This window comes from Strix aluco, chromosome 22 (genome assembly GCF_031877795.1).
Source record: "Strix aluco isolate bStrAlu1 chromosome 22, bStrAlu1.hap1, whole genome shotgun sequence".
NCBI lineage: Eukaryota > Metazoa > Chordata > Aves > Strigiformes > Strigidae > Strix > Strix aluco.
Genome location: NC_133952.1, coordinates 8025956 through 8053048, shown reverse-complemented (window position 1 = coordinate 8053048; position 27093 = coordinate 8025956). Strand labels below are relative to the sequence as shown.

The following is a 27093-nucleotide window of genomic DNA, read 5'->3' as shown; positions in this document are numbered from 1 at the left end:
CACCCCCATCCCCAGCACCCCAAATCCCCCCAAATGCCCCAGCACCCCAAATCCCCCAGCACCCCAAAGCACCCCCATCCCCAGCACCCCAAATCCCCCCAAATGCCCCAGCACCCCAAATCCCCCAGCACCCCAAAGCACCCCCATCCCCAGCACCCCAAATCCTGCACCATCCACAGCACCCCCAGCACCCCAAATCCCCAACACCCCAAATCCCCAGCACCCCAAATCCTGCATCATCCACAGCACCCCCAGCACCCCAAATCCTGCATCACCCCAAAGCACCCCCATCCCCAGCACCCCAAATCCCCCAGCAGCCCAAATCCCCCAACACCCCAAAGCACCCCCATCCCCAGCACCCCAAATCCCCCCAAATCCCCCAGCACCCCAAATCCTGCATCACCCACAGCACCCCCAGCACCCCAAATCCCCCAGCACCCCAAATCCCCCAGCACCCCAAAGCACCCCCATCCCCAGCACCCCAAATCCTGCACCATCCACAGCACCCCCAGCACCCCAAATCCCCCAGCATCTGCAGCACCCCCACCCCCCCCAGCACCCCAAATTGGATGAGCCAGGGCACCCCGGGATCTTTTTGGTGGACAAAAAGTGGATTTTGGTCAAAAACCACCTTCCCCCCCCCAGCAGCTCCCCATCACAGATATGGGCCGACAGCACGGTTTAATGGGGGGGGGGGGGGGGGGCAGAAGCTGCACTGAGGAACCCCCCGATGCCACAGAGGCCCCCCCAAACCTGCCCCATGAGGTGGGGTTCAGCCCGGGGGGGACCCCTCATCCCTGGGGGCGATGCCAGCGGTGATTTGGTCTCGACGCCAGAGCCTCTCAACCAGGGCGTCGAGGAGGGGGGCGACCCGGGCCAGCCCCCCGCGCCCCCCCCCCGGCCCCTGGCCCGCTGCCCGCCCGCAGCACCGGCACCCCCCACGTCCCCTCGAAGGCCGTCACGTCCCGCTCTGTCACATCCGCCTGCGGGGACAGGTCGAATCTGGGGTGGGGGGACACACACATGGTCAAGGGAGACACCAACAGTCTGAAAAATCCCCCCAAAACCCCATAAAAAAAGTGGGAGTGGCCAATCCATCAGCAGAACGAAGTGTGCACGTTCTCAGCCTACCGAGATGCCAAGTGGTGTGAAATATGGGGGTGCAAACCTGCCTGTAGGGGGGGGACACATGGTCAAGGGAGACACCAATACCCAGAAAAACCCACCCCGGTGGGGGGAAAACGCCCTAAAAATAAGTGGGAGCTGCGGACCCATCGGTGTAACGAAGTGTGCACGTTCTCAGCCTACTGAGATGCCAAGTGGTGTGAAATATAGGGGTGCAAACCCACTTGTGGGGCGATGCGGACCTCTCCTAGGGCCCCCCCGAGAAGGATACTTGGTGCCGACGACCACCTTAACGAGGTTTTCTTCGTCGGGGCCGACCACGCGGCTCATCTGGGCCGGCAGCTCCTCGAAGGACGAGCGGTCGGTGAAGGAGAAGAGGAAGAGGATGGCGTCCGCTTCCTCCTTACAAGCCTGGGAGGGCAGAGGGAGGGTGGCCACCATCACTGGGGGGGGTCTTCTGTGTGTGTGTCCCCAAAACTTGTGTCCCCCCCCCCCTGAACTCACAGGCAGGAGATGCTCAAATTTTTTCAGGGCGCCGTCCCCGCAATCCCAAAAATGGAGCTGGAAGATGACGGGGCGGCCGCTGGCCCGCGGCTTGGCCGGCCAGTAGACGGTGGTGACCTCTATGCCTGGGTTGGGGGGGGGGGGACATACCCACAGATGGTCACCCCCAGGGGACACTGGGGGTGCTGCGTGTGTCCCCCCACCCGTGACGTACCCAGGGTCTCGTGGTGGACGGGGGACACGGGGGTCCCCGCCAGCGTGGCCACCAAGGCCGTCTTGCCGACGCCGCTTTTGCCGGAGACGAAGAGTTTGTAGGTGACGGTGGGGGCGGCCAAGTGGGGGGGCAGCGCTGGGTGCTCCAGCAGACCTTTAGAGGGGGGTGAGGGGGGTGGGTTTGGGTTTTTTTTTGGGGTGTTGGCACCCCGTTTCGAGGCGGGGGGAGGCAGGGTGTGGGGGCTCACCAAACACTCGTCGCTGGTTCTTCTGCAGGATGGAGTCCAGGTAGGGGCGGCCGGCGGGGGACAGGAGCCAGCCCGGCTCCAGCACCGAGCCCCCCTGCGCCGCCATGCGCCCCCCGAAACCTGGGGGTACAGGGAAGATCCACCCCCCCCAACTGTTTCCCCAGGGGGTCACTGCACCCCGCAGCTTGGGGGAGGAGGGTGACCCCTTCTAACTCCCCCACCAGTGTTCCTGACCCCCCCTTGGGGTCCCAGCATCCTCCTGTGGGGTCCCTGAACTCCCCCATGAGGTTCCTGACCCCCCCCGGGGACCCTGCACACCCCCCATGGGGTCCCAGCACCCCCTCTGGGGTCCCTGACCCCCCCTTGGGGTCCCAGCATCCTCCTGTGGGGTCCCTGAACCCCCCATGAGGTCCCTGACCCCAACCTGGGGACTCTGCACACCCCCCATGGGGTCCCAGCACCCCCTCTGGGGGCCCTGACCCCCCCCCTTAGGGTCCCAGCATCCTCCTGTGGGGTCCCTGACCCCCCCTTGGAGTCCCAGCACCCCCTCTGGGGTCCCTGACCCCCCCTTGGGGTCCCAGCATCCTCCTGTGGGGTCCCTGACACCCCCGGGGACACTGCACGCCCCCCATGGGGTCCCAGCACCCCCTCTGGGGTCCCTGCCCACCCCCAGTGTCCGTGACCCCCCCTGGGGTCCCAGCATCCTCTGCGCCCCCCCCGCCCCGGGACTCCTGCCCCCCTCCATTGTGTCCTTGAACCCCTCCACGGGGGGTGTGTGTCCCCCCCCGTCCCCCCCCGCGGTCCCTTTAAGGCGCGGCCCCGCCGTCTCACCTGCGGCCGCTTCCGCCCTGGGATGACGTCACGGAGGGGCGTGGCCTCGCGCCCGCCCCGCCCCCTCGCCGCCGCGCATGCGCAGGAGGTGGGGAGGGGCGGCCGTGGGGCAGGGCAGGCCCCCCCATATAGCTCATGGAGGGGGGGGGGGGGGGCCTATAAACTGTGGACGACCCGGACCCCACAGGGGCCATTTGGGGCCTGTCCTGGCATGAGGCTGCGACCTGTGCCCAGCGCTGTCCTCTCTGTGCTCCCCAACTTCCAGCCCCCCCCCCCCCCCGGCTTTGGGGTCCCCAATTTCCAGTGCTGGCAGGCTTTGGGGGTCCCCATCCCCAATTTCCAGCCCCCCAGGCTTTGGGGTCCCCAATTCCCAGCACCACCCCCTTTTTCTGAACCGTCCCATTCCTCCCCCCAACCTTGCGCCCCCCCTTTTTTCCACCCCTATCTCTTGCTGTAACATCCCCTGGTAGAAATATGGACTTTTTACACCCAATAAGACCCCAAATCGCTCCTTTCACCCCCAAACTTGCTGGGAGAGCAGCATGGGGGTTTCCCTCCACGGCATTTCCACCCCCCCCCAACCCCCTCCCCAAAAGGACCAACCATCTGTTTCTTTTCCTTTTTATTTGTTAAACCGCTAAAAATTCATCGGGATGGGGGGGGGTGGGTGGGGTGGGGAGGGGAGGAGGAACCCATTAACACCCCCCCAAAAAAATGTACACAAGATTTTAAATATCACCGAAAATCGCTTTTCATTCCTACGCTCGGCCGAGCCTGGGACGACGATGTGGGGGGGACACCTGAGTCGCGGGGGGGGGGGGACGGGGGGACACACCTCGCTCACAGCACCAGCGGCTCACGGCGCGGGGGGAGTGTTTGTGTGTGTGTGTGTGTGTCAAAATTTGGGCTGAATTCATCATTAACGGCGCAGAACATGCCTTTCTGCGACCGGGGTTGGGGGGGGGGGATGGAGGAGGGATGGCCCCAGCCCCTCGGTGGGTTTGGGGCCAATTAGGGGCATTTTGGGACTGGTTGAGGATGGAGACGACGGAAACGTTGGGAAAACACCCCTCGAGGGATGCTCCGTGCAAGGAGAAGGATGAAAACCCAACGCCGACGCGCCGTCCATCCCTTTTTTGACTCTTTTTTTGGGGTGGATGACAAGAAACATGCAAAGGGGAGGGGGGAATCAACGCCGAAGCCCCGACCGCCTTCCCCCACCCCGGTGAAGAAATATTTCATAGATCACCCTAGGTGCTCCTGAGGTTTTGGGGGTAAAAACTGCATTTTGCCTTCCCTTAGGACAAATCAAATAACGTTTGGGACTGGAGCGGGAGAGGCTGGATTTAACGAGGTGGAAAATATTTACAGAGGTGGAAAAGCCGCAGACGAAGCAAAACCCTCCCCATCCCCACGCGGCTGGGATGTGATTTAAGGCTCTGACCGGCAAAAAGCTCAGTGGGGAGAGAGGGGGAGAAGTGGGGGGGGGAAGAAAAGAAGGGAAAGGGGCCACGTCATGGCGCTGCCGGTTTGGGGAGGGTTCCCTCCTTTTCGGCTGCTGGAGGTTGTTGACCAAAACCTGGCAGAATCCGCCCATTTTTCCCACCCCCCCATCATCTCGAGGGGAAAGGGAAGGGGGGAGGTTGTCCCAGAAGGACGCACAGGTTCAATCCCTTCGGATTTTTATTTGTTTAGGTCTTTGCAGAAGGAGGCACATGCAAAGATGAGGTGCAGTTACTGCTATCAGGGCTGCTCACGCCCTCAAATTTACCAATATTCACCCTTTTGACTGGAAAAAAAAAAAGAGATCCTGGTCCCAGGCTACAAGGTGCTGGTTCAGCCTTGAATGGGTAAAGCTGTTGAGTGAAACGAAACCTTCATGTCTAGCAGGGAATGGGCAGCCAGATTTCTTGGTGTTAGGGAATAATGGGATTTTTAAAGTTTTTTGTGCTGATCAAGAGGGATCAGGACTGATCCTGGAGCCTGATCCAGCTTGATCCAGCACAGGGCAGGGAAAGGAGGATGCTAACGCCCGGCTAATTCTTAATATTTTTGGCATTTTGATGCAAAAAACCTGTCCTTTCTTCCTTCTCATGGTCCTGGACGGAGGACAGGAATGAGACTGGCAGGCCAAAGGGGTGAGAGGCAAAAAAAAAAAAAGGCATCATGTTTGTGTCGAGCAAAGGTTTGCAGCACTGGAAGATTCCTGGTGGGGTATTGCTGTTGCTTTCCTTACGGAGTCAAGCATGGAAATAATCAGTGTGCGCAAGCCAGGAGCCTCCTGCCTGCCGGTATTTGGTTTGTTCGTATAAAACCACTTTTACTCACATCCCGCGAGGAGTTTTGGAGAGATACGAAGCCTCTCAACCCCCTGGAAAATAAAAACCAACCTCGAGAGGACACGGGATGGCAGATATCCCTACGTGCTCACCCCAAATCCTTGGCTTGGATCACAGCGGTGTGGGTCCTTCCCCGCCTGTAAACACGATTTGCTTAACTGGGACCTTACTGGGAACCGGCGGGGCAGCGCTGGAGGTTTTGCTTGGACTTTATTGGTTTCTTGCTCCCAAATTCACAGTTGGAACGCCTGTGTGACAGAGTTAAGGGCTTGGAAAGGAGAGGGAAGAGCCGCGGGGAGGGAGGGGTGATGGCGGCGAAGGGCTCAGGCCGCATTATCTTTTTGCTCGCACAAAGTACAAGGCATTTGTTTTGGGATAGTATTTCACGTTTTGTTTCTTGTCCATGAGGCCACCGAATATGATTAACTCCCCTCGGCCTTGCACCACTGTGTGTAAACTGGTTTCGGGCGGCCCCACCACCGAACTGCTGTTGAACACTTTCCATTTGACTCGTCCTTTCTCCTTGGTGTCTTTAATGTCCAGCACGTACATCTGCATGGGTTTGCAGTTCATGCTCTGGTATAAAGGCTTCCCCACGTTGAGGGACTGGGGAGGGTGGTGGCCCAGGCGGCGGGCGATGGGAGGTAAGGAATGGCCGTCGCCTTGGGTAGAGCCCGGACGCGCCGCTGAGCCCGTCTCGGCGCCCGGGGACCCCGGGGAAGAAGCCAGGGGAGGGCTCAACGCCGCAGAAGCCGAGGAGCCTTTGGAAGAGAGAGCTTTGACGGCCTCCAAGCTCCTCCGGAGCGCGCTGGGGGACACGGCCCCCGGGAGGGAGCTGGCGACGTGGGGCGGCGTGTGGATGCCGTTGGTCTGCTCAGGGGGGTTCCTCACGCCGGCGCCGACCGTCCTGCCCTCCACACCGTCCATCTGGCAGAGGATGGAAGCCGGTTTCTGTTCCCAGTTCAAGTCGACGGATCCCAAACGCAGGTCTTTCTGCTCCGGCAGCGATCCTCGTCGCGGCGCCAGGGCGAGCCCCACTTTCAGGTCGTATCCTTCAGCCGCCGAGGGTGTGCTGGGCGATACGACCTGCACGGGGCTGTCCAAGGACGCTCCGCCGGCCGCCGTGGCTCCGGGTGACAAACTCCCACCGTTGAGAACAGGGGAACTGTCCCCTCTGGCCGGGGAGAGGCTGCCTTCCCGGGATCCCGAGGGGGTTTGTCTCTGTGCTCTGGGTCGCAAGGTGCCCCAGCGGCCGTTGACGCAGGGAGCTTCGTCCGTGTTCCTGACGGGAGATTGAGAGCGGTATTCCCGTGTTTCGGGGACCAGGGCGGGCGGCGTGGCGCTGATGGGAGAGGGGCGAGAGTTCAAGCTGGGACTCAGCGGGGCTCTCCCGCTGGGAGCTTGGCTAAAGACCACAACGCACTGTCCCACCTGGAAGAGGAGAAGAGGAAGTAACAGGTTACAAACGGCAGGGTGACCCTTTGCGCTGGATTGGGGGGAAAACAGGGGATTATCATAGAATCACAGAATCATTCAGGTTGGAAAAGCCCCTCGGGATCATCGAGTCCAACCCTCAGCCCGACTCTGCAAAGTTCTCCCCTACACCACATCCCCCCACAGCTCATCCAAACGACCCTTAAACACACCCAGGGATGGGGACTCCACCCCCTCCCTGGGCAGCCTATTCCACTCTCTGACCACTCTTGCTGTGAAAAATTTTTCCCTCGTGTCCAGCCTGAACCTCCCCTGTTGCAGTTTAAAGCCGTTCCCTCTTGTTCTGTCACTAATCCCCTGTGAGAAGAGACCAGCACCAACCTCTCCACAACGTCCTTTCAGGGAGCTGTAGAGAGTGATGAGGTCTCCCCTCACCTTCTCCTCCTCACACTGAACAGCCCCAGCTCCTTCAATCTCTCCTCACAGGATTTATTCTCCAGGCCCTTCCCCAGCCTCGTTGCCCTCCTCTGCCCTCGCTGCAGCCCCTCGAGATCTCTCTCGTATTGAGGTGCCCAAAACTGGACACAACCCTCCAGGTGTGGCCTCACCAGTGCAGAGCACAGGGGGACTATCACCTCCCTGCTTCTGCTGGTCACACTATTTCTAACACAAGCCAGGATGCCGTTGGCTTTCCTGGGCATTATGGAGCATTCTGGGCAGGCAATAAAGATCAAAGGATGGATATGAGAGAGCAGAGACTCCACTGCATCCGTACCCTGCAGGCAGGATGGCACCACAGCTCCGGGGCTCCATGGTCTTCGTTCTCCACCTTGAGCGGCTGCCACGTCCAGGGGTTCGTGTGCATGTGCAGTAACCAGGCGTCTTTAAACAGCTGCGAAGAAAAGCGTGACAGATTTAGGAGTCCGGTTTAAGATTTGGGAGCCTGGTTTGCTGCTGAGATCATCCCATCAGAGGTAGGAGCGGTGCTTTGCTGCTGCAGACAGAGGAACAGTGACCCAGATCAGGATCTGGCCGCCCAGCAGTGACTACACCCTACTATGGCCACGGACAAATCCCTTCATCTCCGTCTTCTATCCAGTATAAAATCAGGGCTAATTCTTCCGAGGCTCAATTAACCTCAGCGAGCTGCTCAGCGCCTGGGGTGCTTTTTTCTTAATTAAAGCAGCTCTAGCCATAGCCAGACAGCTTCTCTGGAAAATCTATCACATGGGTGCCCAGATTTGCAGAATAAAATGCCACCTGGGTAATGTGCAGGGTCCCCCCTCTCCCCAGTCCAGCACCCAGGGCTCACAGTTACAGCCAGACGCGTGCGGTTCATGCCCGCGCTCCCCCCTGGATACTTACTGCGTTGGGACCACCACAGCCACCGAGGATTAAAATGGTTTCGTTGTCTATTACAATCTGGAGGGGACAAAGAACAGCGTTTCAGACCGGGAAGGACATGAAGCTGTTCCCTTTTGGCAAGGCCTCCGAGCGCAGGCAGAGCCAGGTTATGGCTTCTCTGCCGTGCAGACGCTGATGAATTTTGTCTGCCCCTGGATGAGGAGTGGAGCTGGGGTTGAGAGCAGGTTTTGCTGGGCCCGAGGCAAAGCGGGGTGCAGGGTTCACCCCACTGCCTTGTCCCAAACGGCTCGCAAACCAGTTCCTCTTCCAGAGGAGAGCAACTACCCTTCCTGAAGCTAGGACGAAGCGCAGAGGACTTGATGCCTCTCTTCAAATAAGGGTGGCAGGATTGTGTGGGAGGGCACGTGCTCGCAGCAATCATTTGTTAGACACTGGTGGTGGGTGAGCTGCTCCCTTAATCTCTTTTTCCAGTGGATGGAAAGGCACCTTCCAACCATGACCCATCCAATCTCTTCTGGGTGCCCTGCTAGGCTGAGATGAACCACTGACCATCTTCCCGGGGACCACGGAGGGAAGGCAGGGATGGAGACACCTGCATCAAGGCGGGGGACTCCCACGAGCTCCCCGCTCCGGGCAGGCAATAAAACAGGTGCTGCCAGACCGGTGCTTTGAGCGGGTACAATCCAGAGTCACTCGAACCGAGAATCAGGAGAGCGAAGTAATCAAAAGGGCCCCGAGCCAAACCAACTCGTGATAACACTTCATTGATCTTAAATGCCACGGGGGACGATCGCTGGGTTAAAACAGCAATTTGTTTTCTAGAAATGCTCATTAGAGTTCTGAGTCATGTACAAGACACGGCGTGGTACCTGCCTAAGCGTTAGGGAGATTAAACGTGCAGTCTCACAGAACAGATGGCTAGGGGAAACAAGGGCCCGTCGGGCAAAGGCTGCAAAGATAACTTGGAATTGGGGTGCTAGCTTTCAGACAAACTGCTGAGAGCTGCCTGGAAGCTGGAAATGAAGCTCTGTCTGGTTTATCTTTGGCAGCGTGTGTTGGTGCTGAGCTAGTGAAGGAGCGCTCACCTGAGACTGGCCACCTCGCGGGTGAGGGCTGGGCCCAGAGATGTTGGGCTTGGACCAAGCCCACTGCTCCAGATCCAGCACCCAGACATCGTTGCTCCTGCAAGGATGAGACGACAAGTGTTGGTGATACAATCAGACCCTCGGGGCATTCAAAACACTGGTTTGGGGCAGAGTTTTGTGTCAGAATTGGGTTTTTTGAAGGCTGGAGCCTCAAGGGGATTCGCTGCAAGAGGGGAAGGGTATGCTCAGGCAGCAGGCAGACCCCCAAACCCTGTGGAGATTTCCTTCCAAAACGCTATGAGCTACCCCGGGACCACCACAACACACTCCCTGCTTGCAGGAGCACTTGTCAGACACCCTCACCCCAGGCTTACATTTGTCGAGATCCCAGTGAACCCCCAAAGACGATCATTTTGTCTTCGATGACACAGGAGGAGTGTCCTGCCATGGGAGGGGGGCCGTGGGTGGTCACAATGCAGTTCCACCTAGGGAAAGGAGGAGGAAGACGTTCACTAGCGGGTTGGAAAGTGCTGGATGAATGGCAAGAAGAAAAATCCCAGGGGCCAGCAAAGTCCTCAAGAACATATTACAGAGGAAAACCTCAGGGAAAACCTCCAAAGATCCAAATAATAATGAACCTAATTAGAAATACTAATGTGCTAAACATTTTTAAAGCATGACAAAGTCACAGGGCCAAGTTGGAAATATTGCCCCCCTTTCCATTAAGTTCGCCCTGTATTATTTCCAACGCGGTTTAATTACAGCGTTCTAATGACACTGCCCGAAAGTGCATTGGATAATTGACACTTTTGATGATGAAAAGTTCTCAATGAAAGAGGAGCAGGAACCATCTCCGCTTTGATACAGCATTTGCTCCTTTCTCACACACAAGCATCAGTGAGAAAGTCTGGTCTGAAACCAGCTGAACGGTGTTTTAAAGGGGAAAGGAAAATTCCTGCCATCTCCACGGTCACTGCTGGATTCTTCGTTAAGACTCCAGGAGCTGTAAAGGCAGAGAGCTCACTAAAACGGTGCAGACACCCGCTTTACCACGTCTCCCTTGGAGGGCCAACAGTGGTTTGAGTTTTGGACGACTGCTAAAAGCCAGACCTCCAGGAGTTAAGGCTTTATCTCCTCCTTTCCTCAAAGACCTCACTGTCTTGCAGCCAAATCAATTAAGCGTTTAAAACCTTCACCTCCAGATTTCCCACCTGGCTGGATGGGAACACTTAGTCTGGCATATTTTAGGTACAAGTTGAGAGCCATACGGAAGCAACCACCACCCAAGAGGTGCCAGACAGCAGCATGCCCATGTCTCCAGTGTGTTCTTGTGGTTTTTTTTGCCTTGTGTTTTTTTTTGTTTCACTAAGAGCATCGCAGACACACCAGGATTAGACACACCTAGGAAACCAGGACCATGCATAGCTTCCCAGGCGGGCTCAGAGAGACACCCTCCGGCATTCCTCCAGCTGCATTACAGACACATTTTTACGGGATCAAAGCCTGGGTTTCAAATCCAGATGTGCTCTTACCAGTTTTTGGAGGGTGAGTATGTATGGATTTCATCGAAGAACCTCTCTGGCTGGTGCAGGGGGTAAGGGCTCGGCCGCGTCCACCCACCAAAAAGCACAAGCAAGTCCTTGTAGACCACCAGCGTGGCCCCAGCCTTGGGCGAGGGGTATGAACCTGGGTAGGGGTAGAGAAGGGGAAGGTTAGGAAATCACACTCGAACACAAGCGCCGAACCCTGCATCAGTTTTACTGAAGTGTAACAACACGGAAACTCCACCTTTGGAAAAAAAAAAAAAAAAAAAAAAAGCAGAAAAGAAGACAAAATTAGAGTTGGGAGCCTGGGAAGAAAACTACTGCCAATTTGTGTCGTCGTAATTAGTAGGAGCCTGAAAGCACATCTCATGTATGGCAAAACATCTGTCACTCACTGGCAGGAAATTGCTAGCTTTTGAACGTATCCCTTGAAATTATTGCTTTAGCACTGAATAAAAGCAATAATTACCTCCAAATACCTACTAACTTCTCCCCCAAGGAAGGAGGGAGAACAAATACCAATTCTAACACATCCGGAGCCGCTCGTGGCGGATCGCTCAGGTACTCATGAACAGCCGCGAGCGCCGAACCCCATTTTTTTGCCAAGCGGCACGATTAAACCCTGAACGTTTTGCTGTGTGAATTCACAGTCACTCCTCGAGCCCGCAGAATGAAGCGTTCCTCTAAAAATTACGAAGAGACTTTTTGTTTGGCTTGTTTGAGGCACCAAAGGCTCCGCAGGGGCCAGGGACCCCCTGAGCAGGACCGGTGTGTGAACAAACAAGACGACACGACCTCTCAGGGGGGGGTGCTGCTGTGCTCAGGAAACGCTGCGCGGGCCAAAGGTTTTCCTGCGGTGTAGCAAAGCGCCGAGCTCACCTCTCAACCCACCGCTGCTCCGTTACGACCCCGCTGCCTGCACCCCGGCCACCCCATGGCTCCTTAAGCAGCTCGGACAAGAGCGACTTCAATGCAAAGAGCCCCTTTGTGAGGGTAGTTATCAAAGGATGGGATGCCTTTGAGTTTATGTCAGGAAATGGGCCACGGTCCGCTGCAAAAATACAAACCCTGCCTGCTCCAGCAGCCAGAGGTGCTGTGTCACTACCTTGCAGGTGTGTTAGGTGCTGAATTGTTTCCCAGGAAAGGCTAAAGCCTCTCCAGCCAGGGCTGACGTGTCTGAGCATCCTCCTTCCCACAGCCGTCACCAGCACCAGGCAGATTCCTCCACCTCTGCAGTCACGCTTTCAAAATAATCGTAAATACATCATCTGAAAAACACGGATGCGGGAACCGGGGGCAGCTCAAGGGCAAGGGTGCGCACGTGGCCGCAGAAGCACCGTCACCCTCTCCAAAAAGGCTGATACACCAAACCGACCTCTCTCCTCCAGTGTCCTAATAGGACTTTGAGAAACATTTTTAGCAGGTAATGACATGCAGAACAGCGACTATTTTTAAAAGAAACCAGAGCAGCTATTTTAAGATGCTGCAGCTGAGAAAAGCAATTTGACTGCGATGGGTTCCAGGTGGTGGGTGGTAAGAGCCCAGCCAAAAAGCAACCCCCAGCCAGACGCAGGGGAGATGCCGGTCCCTGAGCCTTTCTCCAGGGACAAAGCACATTTTGCTGCTGCTTTCAGGTAGATGGCTGTGGGGGAGGAGGGGAATAAAGTTGTGCAGGAAACAATTCTTGTGCTAGGGCACAGATACAGCGTGGCCAGAGCTATACCCAAGGTCTCCTTAAAGACGAGAGTGCCAGAAGAGGGTCACATTTGGTTGCTCTTTGTTCCCAAATTCCAGTTTTTCCTGGCTTGTTTGGTGGCTGTGTGCAATTCATTAATCCACACCAGCAAGTTCCCAGCTTAAATATTTCCCTGGCAGAGCATAAAGTTGCTCTCCCAAGCCTGGCATCACAAACTAGACTGCTAGATGCATTTCTACCCGACTTGCAGAGAATCTCCTGGCTGGGCTTCTCCATTGAGGACACCACAGGGTGAAAGGTGCTGGGTTTAAATTGGGTTCTTTTTAAACAAAAACGGTTAGCTAGAGTCATCCCAGGATGCAGAAACAGATTGGTACTTTGCTCAGAAAGGTCTGGGATGGTGCAGTGAGAAAAGCTACCCTCCTACTGCTGTAACCCGAAGGTCAACTCCGGCCTCAGACACCGAGACGGTTCCCAAATGAGTCAACAACATGTAAACAGCCCAGGGCAGAGGCCAGCCCTGGTTATTCAGGAAGCTTTGCCTGTTCTTGGATGTTGCACGGGTGTAAATGAGCAGAGTTTCATTCTGCTATGCAGGAAAAATCTGAATTTTACAAGTCAAAGAAGAGTTGGCCTCTCAAACCCTCTTCCAACTAGAGAATTACGCTCAGATGCTCCCTGCAAAACAGATGCACCACAATCTTGTTGTACCAGAGAGGGCTTCAGCGATCTTGTGTTTGAGTAGAAAACAAAGAGTGGCTGAAACCTGGAGATTTAATACCCCTTCTCTCTAAAGCGGGGGAGAGCTGCCGGGTGCTGCTGCCCACCATCCCCCGGGAAGGGCAGGAGCATCTCGAGGGAGTCAGAGCAACGCCGGCCCTGCCCAGGCGAAGGGGGAAGGCGACCGGCAGCCTTTGTGACTTCAGGTCTCAAGTATGTGGAGGAGCGCAGGGACATCAAAGGGACACGACTCAATTACGTGGGGCCCCGTAACGACCTGCTCAAAGTCCGAGCTCTTTAGAGGTGCCGAGCGGCGTTTCAAAGACTCGCAGGAACATATTTGACATGGGAGGGCTTCTTCCTCTCCAGGATTGTGCTTGCAAATGAAACGGCTTCTGTTCCTCGCCACCGCCTGAAGTGCCTGCAGAGGAGCATCGTTAGCTAATTGCTCTGGTTTCAACTGCTCCCTTGGTCGGAGCACAGAGAGGACTCTTCCTGGCTGGGTTTCTAAGCTCCGCACCCTGATAACACCATCCAGCCCAATATCAGATTATCTTTCCTTGGGGATAAAAATTCAAGCACATAGAGGGTGTAGCACACTTAACTACTCCTAAACATAGAAGGCAACATCTCTTTACAGCTGACGCTGTTTATTCTGTCGGGATGAGTAGCTAAAAGCTGGTCCGAGCTATTTTTTTTTCCAGTTGATGGATTTTCCTGGCTCGCAAAGTAGATACATACTTTACAAAAAACAAACAAACAAAGATCTCCGGCTTCCACGGATGTTTGGAAGAGAAATGCCAGCCTCTGATCGCTTCTGACACAAGCTCTGGATGCTATCTATTTAGGATCTGTCCTTATAAGCATTTTTTAAAGCCCATTTATTCAGCCCTCTAATGCAACCGGAGCAGCACACGCAGAGCTCAGCGACCACAAAAGAAAAACCTGGCTGTAAGGGCACGTGTAACACGAATTTCCAGACGAGCCTTTTACCTACAGCAGGCGCAGCCCCCAGCGACTCCAAAAATGAGTAGCAAGTGGAGCTTGAAATAAAAATGAAGGGTGGGGGGGTGCGGAAATCACGCGGTGCTTGATGGGATTACGCAGATGAAAGGATCGGCTCAGATCAATATCATTTGGAAAAATATTGTAAAAGCAATGCGCTGAAACCGAGCCAAGGGTTTGCACCGTTAAGATATGGAAAGAGTTCTGGGGTTGGGTCAAGGGGAGAATTTTGGAGAATTGTCTCACAACTGGATTTCTGGAGCTGGATGAGAGCTACTAATAACAACCAGGGGCCGTTATTGCTGGATCTGATGGATTTCTCAAGCTGCCTTAGCTCCTTACAACTCCGCCGAGCTGATCAGAGTCATCGCCAGCCAACTGGATTTACGTGAAGTGACAAAACAAACAGGCCCACAGCCGCGTTTTCCGATTTCAAAGCCAAGAAATTAAAGTGAGCTCGTCCAGCAGCCAGTGGATTTTGATGGGCGAAGGAAGCCAAGCTCTCAGGTTCAAAAGCTGCCCACAATCTGCACACCAAAGGCATAGGAAACCATCCCGGGGAAGGGCTTGGGGCTAACAGCCACTACCTGCACCAGCAAAACAAGGAGCAAGGCGATGGTCCTGCTCTGCTGTGGCTCAAGCCTCACTGGAAACACAGCAGCTGCCTGCCAAAGCTGGCCTCTCCCTGTGAGCAAATTACATTTGTTCAACAAATTATGTCCTATCGCAAGGATGTGCTTAATTTGGTGGGTACGTTATCAGCGGAGCACATTATAATCCCAAAGAAAAAGCCAGAGGGAGATGCTGAACCTGCATAGTCAGGTACAAAAAGCACCATTTGCTGGTGACCAGTGCTGGTGTTTCCCAAGTGGTTTGTACCTCTGCAAAGTCAGAGCATTTTAGTAAAACCCATCTGCAGGAGAACAAAAAGTTTTGTGGGGTTTCACCCCGAGGAGCTTCTGTTGCTTAGGGAGAGTCAAAAAGAAGTGGTAAGAAGCAAATTCCTTTTAAGAAGGGAAAAAAAAAATGACCCAGCTGTCAGATGTCACAGCAGAAGTGAGGCTAAAAGGATGGGCTGGACTTACTGCAACTCTGCCTCCAGCTTACAAAAGCCCCGTCTCAGACCTTTCCTTGCCGCAGGAGCTGTTTTAAACTGTGTACATCTCTGGGGGAGCAGCATATGAAATGGAGAGCTTGGGCTCTCCCCAACGGCTTGGCAGAGGGTGAAACCTCCTGCGCTGCCTCTGACAGACCCGCAGCAGCCGGCCTGAGGCTCACTCTGGATTTATTAGCCTGGCTTTTAGGCTGGCAGAGACTTAAAGATGCCAAATCATGGGTCTTCATCTGGAAACCTTGTCCACCCCAGCACTGTCACCTACCCCAGCCGAGGGATTACCTCGACTACACTCCATCACACAAAGGTCCATCCCAAGCTTGCATGACAGCGTGAAATCCCCAGATCTTTCCCCTTCGATGGGAAGGGAAACCAGAGAAGGAAAAAAATAATAAATCCCTCTGCTTCCCAGGCCAGCCAGGATTTTTCCAGCAGTGTGCAGATTTGCCCAAAAGCTTTTCCCCTGCCAGCAGTTTGTGAGGTTTCACAAAGGGAAGATGACATGCTGGTGAACAGCGGTTCAGGGGCCGGAATACGGCGTGAGCGGCAGAGGCTGAGCAGCCCGGCAATCCCAGCGTTAGCATCGGATTTGGGAGACGCCGAAGGAGAGCTCCTGGGAGAAGAACCGACACCTCCACGGCATGTCGCACACCAGCCCTTTCCCTCAGACAAACCCTGGCATTTAGGACTCGCTGGTCAAGCTGCCTCAGATCCAGCATCTGACATTCACCTGGTTTTATCCCCAAGACATTCCAAATGGGGAACTGGGATTCTGAATGTTTTCAAGATCGGCTTTGACTGGGCCTGCCTGAACCTTAAAGCTTTCTAAGAGCCAGGAAAGTATCATTTTCCCTTACCAAAGCCACATGTGATTTAGTGTTCCCTCAAATTTGGCTTAAAAAAAAAAAATTCCTTGCTCGAAAGTAGACAGGAATCCAGCTTTGCAAGAGTTTAAGGAAGAATTGAACAAGTTCCCATTTGTCTCCCCAACAGAGAGACAAAACCTTTGCAGGCACATGCATCTGCTGCCTGCAAAACCCCTCTCAGGTAGCAGGGGGGAAACGTGCACCACTGCAGAGGGTTTTTTTGCAAGTTATAGGGGTATGTAACCAAACCACAGCAGCCCTCCTGATGTTTACACACAGAAAAAGTTTCCACCGCGCTCTCAGGGTTGAATTTCCACCCTATAATGACACAGGCTTATGGTACAAGCCCAGTCAAACCCACGGCGTCGAACCAAAGGTCTGGTTTCTTGCAATCTTTACAAGGTGGAGACAGAAATCCCCGCCGGGGAGGATAAGTCACCTCCAAGCTTTTGCAATGTCACAGTCATTCTTTTTTTTTTTTTTTTTTACCCGGGAAATTCTTACCTGCCACAACTCGGAGCCCGATAAAGCTGTTGAAAAGGAGAGGCAGTGCCCTCTGAACCCTGTGCAACAGGATTACTGAGTCACTCTGTGCTAATGCTTGGCAAAAATGTCCTTACACAGCAAGTTGAGCAAACAGTGACGAGATAAGAGTGCCAGAACGCCCCGGGGCTTTGCCCCTTTATCTCTTAATAGCTGCAAACGAGGATCACTGCAATTCATGCACCTCCATGCTGCAGGAAAGCTTTTATTAGGGTCCATCCTGAGCGTTTCCCACCAGCAGCATCACTCCAAGGTGTCAAACACTCCTGATGGTGAGGTCACCCCGTATTCCCCTTCGCAATCATCTCACCTGGTTTTGGGAAATGCAAATTTGGCCCTACGGTAAAGGGTGCCGCTGTTGCAAAAGCTGCCTTTCCCTCCAGGTGGGTGGAATCAAAACGCCAGCCAGCGATCCACCTCTCTGCTTTAATACTTGTTTTTTTGTTGGGTGTTTTTTTTCCCACCCCCCCCCCCCCCCCCTTAAGTGATACTGTACCCTGCAGACTTTCAAGTGATTTGAGTAACAGTCTGCCATCCTACACAAAACAGCTCCGATGCTAATTAAAGACCTCAGCGCTTGGAGAGAAAGGGTTGATCAGCTCCTGCGACTTGTCTTCCCTCCAGGAGGCAAACGGAGAGATGGAAATTGCTGTATCAGACTACACAACGCTGTAATAAGCGGGTAATTGTAGGGAAGGGACCAAGGTATGTGTGGGTTAGCGGAGGAGCGTGGCCTGGCTCTGCTGAGCTCCACACTTTTCACTCAAGTCACGCTCCCGTTTCGTTTGCCACAGCGTGAGGGAGGCGGCAGAGGCGCTGCAGACGTCGAACCCCAAAATTACTGGTGTTTCAGGAAATGGCTGCTGTGTAATTTGGTGAGGCTACAGCTACCACGGGGCTAAAAAAACCTCAACCATCCTGTGGGCACAGGCAGAAACATCTACTCGAGTAAGTGCAAAAAGCTCAGTGTTGGGAAGAGCAGGGCTATGCTCAGCTCATAATTTGCTGCAAAGAAAATGCAGCTACTTATTGAACACCAGACATCTACCTACTGAAAGCCCCAGTACAATACACGAAGGGATACTCAGTCCAGCTCTTTGCATCTTCCTTTTAACCAGCCATTCTCTCACTTGCTCTTTTCCCCCTTATTTTCATTTTCAAGCTGTGGTTCCTGCACTATGCTTTGCTCACACAAGGAGTGTGCTTTTCTCCCTTGTTCCGGTAAATCCAGTGCTTAATGCCAAACTTGCTAAATATTTCATGTCAGGAATAAATATTCACCTTTTGGACTGCAGACAAGCATGAGCTAGTGCCTCGTCATTCCACGTGCTTACCAGCTTTAAGGAGATTTTGCAGCAGATGCTTTTGTGAGAGATGTAAAATCAGGTTACGCAGCGCGAGGATTTAAAGAGTCTTTGAAAGCGCGTCGCGCTGGCTAGGGTCTACCCTGCAAAGTGAACGTTGGGTGTTCAATCTTGAGTATTTCATGTGTCATCTTGGTGGACAGGGTCCTTAAGGCAAAGGCCCAAGAGCAGCGTGAGCTTCCAGAAGGGAAAGGCGGCAGCAGGGCTGGCGTGGAAGGAGCCATCGCCGATAGGTGTCAGCACAGGCTGCCCAAAAAACTCTCCCAAGGCTCCTCCGAGCTCCTGCCCGGTCGCCAAGACGCATCCAGCCACGGGCTAACGGGCTTTTATTTCACTGACCCCAAAACGGAGCTGCCCCCCAAGGTGAAATGAGCCTGCCGAGGAGGGAAGGCTTTGCAACAGACCCAGGAGGGGAAAGGAATAACTTGATATAAAAATGATCGGGGAGCTCGTGGTCAAACTGAGCTCCATCACACCTCGGAAGCCGAGGGCAGCGTCTGGGATGACGGCACCAGCCCCAGGCAGGAGCTGGTTCAGGCTATCGGCTTCCTCTCTGGTGCAATGCATTAATTATATCTGAGACAACACCAATGTAAACAACCAGTATGTGTGGCTGGGGCGCCCGTTTGCATAGTTTTAAGCCTTCTTTCCTGAAAAGGAAATAAAATAGAAGGTTTCACAGATGCCTTGGCTGCTCTCACAGCCTCCCGACAGCTTGCAAATACCTTGGCTCAAGTCAGCCAAACTCAGACAAGCAGATATCCACAAGAAATTAAATTTTCCACAGGGCTGTGAAATCAAGAGTCAGGAAAAAGTGAGACCCCTGAAAGGAAAAAAAAGTTCTTATAGAAAAAAAAAAAAAAAGAAGCTCTTGCAAATCAACCCTAACTTCTGCTTAGAGAAGTACCAGTTTGAAAGACTACAGGCCTGCACTTTGAGACCCTGAAAAAGCAAATCATTCTCCAAGTGCTGGCTTTCCGAGGTGGAGGAAGGACTACTGCAGGAGTGAGATTTCTGTTTATCACTTCAACAGCAAGTACCCAAATCTCAGATGTGAGAGACCTTTAGAAGTTTCCAAACGCAGAGCTACCGGATGCTCAGCACCATCAACAAGACACAACTACTTATTTGTCTATATATGGACTCCCAACCCCAGGAAACCTATTTTTGCAGATCGTGGACTTCTTATTTACCAACAGGGCTACAAATAGTTTTCCCCAATTTTGGTACAGCGTGCTTGTCAGCAATATTTTCAGATGGCCTGAGGGTCATGTTTAAAATGAGCATGTACTACTGGTGATGCTGAAAAGCAGCGTGCATCAGCCAGCCCTAGAAAGCCAGCTGCCCCGTCCCTGCTCGAGGCTACCTTTGTGCATCACACATGGGGACCAGGGAGGCTAAAAATTCTCTGCATCCATCCCGGAGGCTGATAAAGGCGATAGTGGGAAAAATTCCTCCGTTAATCTCTGGAGGGATCTGCGCCCAGGGAGCTTCTCTCTGAGAATCTAAATCTGACAAGGTTAAAGCAACAAGCTATTTTTCATGCCTTTCTGCTCGATCCGTGCTGATAGTGTCTTAAGAAGGGCTGTTCCACACTGAGAAAAGCTTCTAGAGACACAAATACCATATGGGCAGATTTAAAATCCTGAATAAATCCCTCTACCTCTCATCATCCAGGAGACAACAGTATTACCAAACCCATTCCTTATCGAGTCTCTTGCTCTATTAGATGAGCAGGCTTGCTGGTTTTACCACGGCAAGGCCACCAGCTCTCTTTTGAACAAGTGCTCCTGAAAAACTCCTTCTGACCAGCTGGGTGTCTCCTGAACATGAGCAAGAAGGGGTGGCAGCCAGCAAGCTATGGAGTGCAACAGGGAAGGGGAAGAAAAATCAGCTCCCCTCTTTCAGGGCTGGTTTTCTGCAGCCTACATGGAGCCCCAGGCTCCCCATGTCAGAGATATCAAAGAGATCCAGCATCCTATGGACTAAAACAAACCCACGGGCTCAAGGATGAATGGATGCATGGGATCTCCTCCTTCCTGACTCCATTTCTGCACCAATATAAAGATGCCCAGCTCTTCCCTTGCCTTAAAGGGAACCACAAGTCCCTAGACCTGTACTGAGGCAAGAGAAAAACCAGATCATCACTTAAAACATCCATTTCGCTTCGAGTCACTTCTCTCCCAGCCTCCTCTGTTGCACTTTGCTCTCCATACTCCCCCCGCAACATATTCCTACCACGTCAGGCCCAAGCGTCCGAGGCAGGACAGGAGGGCATCCAAGGGGTAAAGCATCTCTCCCTGCGGAAGCGTCGCGGTCAGAGAGACATGCCTTGCTGACCTGCTGACGAAAACAGGCGAGCCATCGCTCCGAAGAGTGAATTTCCCACAGCAGGGACTGGTTTTCCCCCGCCACGTCTCATCTGCAGATAAAAATTTGCTGAACTTCCAACTAGCAATGCACAGCAAGAGCAGGGAATGGGAGAGAGAAGACACCAGTTGCTTTGTCCTGCTGCTGTAAAACCACCTTTACCAAGTCTCAGCACCCCCGTGACAGCTCATTAGCAGCACGCCAGCTCTGCCACTGCCGGCCCCGAGCCCTGGGCCCGTTCCCACCTCCATGTGCAGGCGGGTTGGCTTCTTCAAAGCAACTCCCGCCCGCCTCCAGCACCACATTCCTGCGATGCCGCACACGCTGATGCTGGAGATGCAATGGCAGCAGCATCCCAGCGGACAAGGTGAGGACCAGTCACTCCTTATTTTAATTGCCAAACAGCCTCTGCTCCCCACCCGCAAGCTGTAAGAGAGGAATGAGGTTACGGAGTGACTGTATGACCTCTCCAGATATTAGGAGCAATTGGAAATGCCACAGGAACCCGGCTCGGGTGCGTCGATAAGGATAAACTTACTCAACGCCAGCTGGGATAAGGGGCAGCCTGCAGCCAGGCACGATCAGGGGGAGGGAGAAACGGAGGAAGCTGCGCAGTGAGATGGTTTTCAGGTGCAGTGCTGAAGCATAGGAGGCATGGGTGTATTTTCCACCCTGGTAGCAGTAGCCCACATCCATTTCCCATCACACAGCTAAAGTCTTTAAGGGCTTTACTTCTGAAGCATTTAAACAACCGGTCTCTCCAAGCAGGTGCTTTTTTTTTTTTTTTTAGAGAGAGCAGATTCCTAGGCAGAAAGCCTCCGAGAGCTGCAGAGACCCTCAGGAAGAAGAGGGGAGTCTTTTGGCTTTTCCTTGGTTTGGCAAAGGTGTTTGCAGGATAGATCCTTGCAAACAGCAGATTGCACGTGTGTTTTCTACCTCTGTGTCCCTGGTTTAATTCATGCCACGCTGCTGGGTCGGTCGTGGCAGGGTGTCCTTTCCCAGGGGCAAGAGCTACCCCACGCACAATGAGCGATGCTGGAGGAGCACGATTCAGACCATGGATCCAGATGACAAAAAGCTTTCAGAGGTTAAATGGAAACAGCCAGAGAGGCCATGAGAACAGAGGAGGACAGGGCCTGGCAAATCAAAGGGAGGGTAGATGTGTGCTGCAAACCTAAACCCGCTCAGATTAGGCATCTAATCGCTGCCGCAGAGCAATCCTATTGAACCCAAACAGCGATGGATTAATCTCCTAGAAACCAGCCCTCCACGCACAAGCGGTACTTTCCCAACGAGGCATCACAGCTGCTGAAAAAAACCCAAATCCCTAAAACCTTCACCTGCTAATTTTTCATCTCTTGCCCTTGAAATATTTCATATTTAATAACACAAATTTCATTAGAGACATTTTTCAAAACCACCCAAGCAAAGAAAGGAACAAATGAGCATCCTGTCTGCCTTGCACAGCTTAACCAAGGGACTGAAAGGCTCCGAGAAACACCTGAGCTCCGCGAGGCCGCAGCTCAGAGCCTGCCAAACAAGCTCTGGTCTCACTCTCTGGAAGGGCAGTAATGAAGTTTAAACTCTATATTCAAGGACATTGCTTCCGTCGGAGAGCAGGGCGTAGGTTGCCTTTTCCAAATGCAGCAAATCCAGCTCCCACTCCCTGCAACGTTGCGTTTTGCAATATAAATTGTTTAAGGTTTGCACAGATGCAGTTTTCACCTGGGAGCAGCAGGCTACTGCCCCGCGTACCTGCAACAGGACGACCTGGGCGTGCTGTGCTTTGCACCATTTCTGTGTGTACCGCCAGCTAGATTTCTCTAGTTACCAGGATTCTTCTTCAAAAGATGCTCTTTGCCTTTTTATTTCTGCACTGCAGCTTAAATTGCAGACAGGCTTCATCCCTCAGCGTCCCAGCCTGACAAGACACCACCAGCTGCCAAAGGCTACTAACCACCTTACAGAAGTGGTTACTCATCCCCTTGTAAACCTGTGAGCCCAAAGAGGGGAAAAAACTCAATATATTTAAATCAGAGAAAGCAATTCCAAGCAAGCCCTGCTGTGACAGCGTCCATCCCAAAGGATGGCGTAGAACAAAGCCTAGAAACTCGTGTTTTTCTTTCAGAAAGGCAGAAATTAGCTGCGTGATAAGCAAGCTCTGGTCGGGGAGCAGACTCACCAGAATAAAGACAGAGTTTCCAATAAGGTCAAGTCACTCTGGGCTTGAGGGCTCAAAGAGCATTTTGATCATGGTGGGAAAGCCAGGGATTTTTTAATAACATGGAAAATTTTAGCCCTGGGAAGGCAAAAATACACCCTACTGCTACTAAATTCAAAAGGCAATAAGGAAGAAACAAACCAGATCAGGAAAAGAGCCGGAGAAAAGCTTTCCTCTCTTCCAGGCTTTGTTTGATACTACAACAGCAGAAAGACACCGTACGTGTTGCGAGGGATTTCCATCGGTTTCATTAACCTGTTCTACTTTGAAGTATCAGACACCCGCAGCCAGTAGCTGCAGCCATAATTAGAGACATCATTCTGTGCCAGGTATCAGCTTTTCACTCCTTTTGATTCCCAGGAGGCCAGCAGCTACGACATGGCTTCAGTGTGCTCAAGGTGATCCCAAGATTTTTATTAAAAGTTAGGCGTGCCTTCAATTAAAAAAAGAGCCGTTCCACACCACACCGAGTTCAGAACCACACGGCTACACAAAGACCATTTTGCAGCCCTCCCCTCAAGGGCTGTAAGTGGAAATGAGTTGGGCTAAATTTTATTTTCAAAACCTGCTTCTCCTGGTTTCCTTCCCTGCATACGTGGGAATGTGTTTGTTTTGCTAAGAAACATCTTGCAAATGGTGTCTCGAGGACCAGCAGCAGTCTACAAACTGTGAAATGCTGCTCTAGAGAGGCTACTGGCATGGTCAGGTCAGGATTTTACACGGTTTATTTTAATCCCTAAAGCAAGGATGTGCCTTAGATCACTCGCTGCGTTACCGCAGGGCAAGCCACACTGCAATGGGGACAGAAGAACTGCAATACGAGGTCACAGAATCACAGAATCATCTCGGTTGGAAAGGACCTTGAAGATCATCCAGTCCAACCGTTAACCCAGCACTGACAGATCTCAACTCCACCAGATCCCTCAGCGCTAAGTCAACCCGACTCTTCAACCCTTCCAGGGATGGGGACTCCACTACCTCCCTGGGCAGCCCATTCCAACGCCTGACTACCCGTTCTGTAAAGAAATGCTTCCTAATATCCAGTCTAAACCTTCCCTGGTGCAACTTGAGGCCATTCCCTCTTGTCCTATCACTCATTACTTGGTTAAAGAGACTCATCCCCAGCTCTCTGCAACCTCCTTTCAGGTAGCTGTAGAGGGCGATGAGGTCTCCCCTCAGGTCAGGGCAGAGTATTTCAGTAACGGGTCTCAGCTGGTTACTGCTATTCAGAAAAAAAGATGATGCAAAAGACAACCAAGGACTGAACAATCGGCCAATCTCAGGAGATCTTCGGACACAGTAGGTTTTAAATCCAGATGTGAGATGGTTTCCACTACTCTAACAACTCTTTACTCTTTAGAAACCCCAACGATCCTTTGGACCATGAGTCCTGCAAGTTATTTACACCACGCATGAAGGTGTCACACGGATTTGCGGATGCAGAGGGCTGGATGCCTCCTGGCTCTCAGCTCCACGACCGGGTCCCTTCCTTGGAAAGTCCAGTCCCGCGCCGTGGCTCCTGGCTCCTTTCAGCTCCCCAAATCACCAAGGAGGCCCCCAACAAGGAAGCTCGCTCCGGATTGGGACCAGCATTATGAAACTTCCAACTGTTTTGAAAACTTACCACTGTTTTCTAGAAGGAGATGATGAGAACAGGGCTTTTTTTTTTTTTTTTTTGCTCGGGGCAAGGTTTTTGCACAGCTTTGTCAAGGGCAAACCGCTCTGCTTGCACTCAACGACTAACGGGCAGGTTTCTCTTTCAGCCGAGAGCCTCCCACCGCACAGGGACCACATCTGATACAACCACCTCGGGCAGGTGACAGCAGAGTCTCTCCTACCTCCTTTGGGCTGTTAGTTTTGTTGACACAACACCATCAAAGGCACCTTCCCCTCGGCTCACAAGGGGAAACCCGATCGTCAAACTCCAGTGGCTCCCACTCAAAGCATGGAGGGGACCTGGGGGAAGAACAGAGCCAAGACGAACTGACATGGGAGAAGGTTTTTTGCACACTTATTGCGTTGTGTTCAGGCTACCCAGGAGGTTTTAAGTGCAAACTTCAGGCTGAAGGTCTCATTTTCAGGCTAAGGCAGGGAGGATCAGCTGCTCTGATGTGACTACATCTTGACACTGTGAACATGGACAGAGAGGATCAGAGCATCTAATGAATGAGTTTTGTCTCCAAGCCTGTTTTTACCCTGAAATCCTGAAAAAGAGATGAGAAGCTTTCCCATCTCCCCAGCAAATGACTGCAGGGAGACAAAAACACCAGGAAACAAGTCCTGGGGAGTTTTACCCCCCCGGCGGAAGGGTGGACGTGGGGCCAGCTGCACAGCGAGCCTTTTCACAGCAAACAGGAAAAGTGGAGCCGCAAGTCTCCTGAACTCCCCTGATATCAGAGTGGGATATCACGGCCTGGCAGTGGGAAAACACACTGCGTCAAGGGGCAGACTGGGGTCTTTCCAGCTCTTTTGCCTTCCCAGGTAGCCGTAGGGAAGATGGTAGCAAAGCGGGGGATCACACTTGGCTGAGGATGATAAAGCAGAAACAACAGAGAGGATGCACAGATCCCGTAGGACTTCAGCTAGTGTTCCTCTCCCTGCAAAGACCTGGTCTTTATATCGTCGTTCTTTTCTTTATAAGCACAGTAAAAGGCTCAGTTTTAAAGAGAAAAGCTTTCTACCTCTGTCCCATAAGCCCCTGGGAGCACAGGCAAAACTACTGACATTCTTCTCTTTGATTTAAAAAAAGGTATTTCCCAGTTTAGTGTATGGTTCTGGCAGACAGAGGCCAAGTGCAGGGCTCCTGAGGAATATAAACTAACAAATACAGGAAGGGAGAAAGTCTGCAGAAACACACAGTCTGAAATAGCACAAGCAGGCCAGAAGGATAACTGCCTGGGGATATGCTCTCAATTCTGCCTATAAATTATCCCCTGCAGCTTGAGGATGACGCGAAGAGGAGACACAGACGACGGCAAAGGGCCTGGGTCAGGGCTGATGGCTGAGGTGGCCTCTCCTAGGACCTGCCAGCAGTTTTCATCGCAGAGATGGAAGGGATCTCATCAAGAGTGTTGCACAGACCTGCACAGAAATAGGAAAACACCTTCCCTGCCACCAGCACAGCAAATCCAGGGCCGAATCCTGGGTTAGCCAAGTCCAGGCGTCAGCAGCCTCACGCCAAAGCCCTCACCATGGGAATCCATGCAGCTCCTGCATCACCCATTAAATCCTGGGAGTCCCCATTTCAAATGGGTTTTGGTTTCTTTCCTGGCTGTTTCAGCTGCATGAGAGCTGGTTTCTGGGGAGCACCAGAGGACTATCACCGCCGAAGCCATCCTGCCTGCACCCTCGCTGCAAGAGCAGCGTGCTGCAGCTTGAATTACAGAGGAGTTGAGACTAACCCTTGCCTCTAGCTGGATAAACAGACTCCAGCTTAAACCACCTCCAGTCCTCCATCAGGTTCTCCTGCAGATAGGCTAAAAGTCAAAGTAGTGCCTAGATTAATTATGCAAATAAAGGCAAAGAAAGCATCCCCAACACACGGAGAAAGGCACCTGCCTCCCAGGGACCACCTACCCTGGGATAACATTGCAGGCTTCCCACATAATACAGGCCATTAATTATCACTCCCCTCCTGCTCCGTCAAGACTCCCAAGTATGTGGGAGTGGAGGAGGTGGAAAGTAGCTCCAAAGTGGCCAGAAAAGCTTGAGGGAGAAGAGTTTAGAGACATTCCTGTTCACGTTCCTAAAATAGAGATCCTGCTGCCTTACACCCTCCTTTGTAGAGCCTTAAGCCCCACCAGTAAAAGCGCTACATAAAAGCGAGGCATTAACTCTCTTGTTCTGCTCCAGCCTAATAAGTAGAAAGTCAATGCCATTGTTTTAGATCTAAGCAAAAAAAAATACTTTGAAACCTCAAAAATTAGGGTTTTTTGAAGCAATTATCTCCCTCCTCCGTCTCCAAGACTAAAGAAACACAGGCCAATTATTTCTTTGAAGGCTAAATATGTACTCCTAGATGGAGTGCAGCAGCTCAGGCTGAGGATGAATTATCCAGCTCTGATGTCATCTAACGCCTGCAAGTAAGAAAACCCAAATGAAAACAGGTATGAACAAACAACAACAAAAAAGGGTGTTTTCTCCTGGAAAAGCCCTTCAGAGAGGGGAAGGGGATGAAGCTGTTTCAGCTCACCTGAGCTGTGTCCAAAGCATTTAGCATGGCCCTGGCACCACACTCTTGTTCCCTTTAGGTAGCCCTATCCAGGTCTCATTAGATAAGATGCTCATGCTTAATGAGGGCACAAGTAGAGCGTGATCAAACCTCTCTGAACAAGAACTGGCATTGTGGAAAAGCCACTGCCTTATTCTAGAGCAAGACCTACCCTATAGAGTCTGTTAGGGCCAGGTGTGGGAACTCCTCCTCAACCTCCACAAGCAATTAGCTTGCACACAGAGCAAGTGTTAATCAATCAATGTCAGCTCTTCTTTTTTTTTTAAAAAAAAAAA

General features: G+C 52.7%; 2 protein-coding genes across 2 annotated transcripts in view; both read right to left on the bottom strand.

Moving 5' to 3' along the window:
* Positions 1-590: 590 nt before the first annotated feature.
* On the bottom strand, positions 591-2943 carry CPLANE2 (ciliogenesis and planar polarity effector complex subunit 2). Its single transcript, XM_074848078.1, is given in 7 exon segments — positions 591-896; positions 898-1002; positions 1397-1536; positions 1630-1754; positions 1844-1996; positions 2091-2242; positions 2922-2943. Coding segments are annotated over 6 exon segments (753 nt in total). The 5' UTR covers positions 2197-2242; positions 2922-2943; the 3' UTR covers positions 591-772.
* A 585-nt stretch (positions 2944-3528) lies between these two features.
* The window catches only part of FBXO42 (F-box protein 42), a 51981-nt gene continuing 28416 nt past the window's right edge, over positions 3529-27093 (bottom strand). Inside the window, exons 5-10 of the mRNA XM_074848156.1 lie at positions 10677-10830; positions 9519-9629; positions 9145-9241; positions 8060-8116; positions 7470-7586; positions 3529-6691 (exon numbers count right to left, since the gene is read on the bottom strand). Of these exons, the coding sequence (XP_074704257.1) occupies positions 5594-6691; positions 7470-7586; positions 8060-8116; positions 9145-9241; positions 9519-9629; positions 10677-10830 (1634 nt within the window). The 3' untranslated portion in view covers positions 3529-5593. The remainder of the gene's footprint in view (positions 6692-7469; positions 7587-8059; positions 8117-9144; positions 9242-9518; positions 9630-10676; positions 10831-27093) is intronic.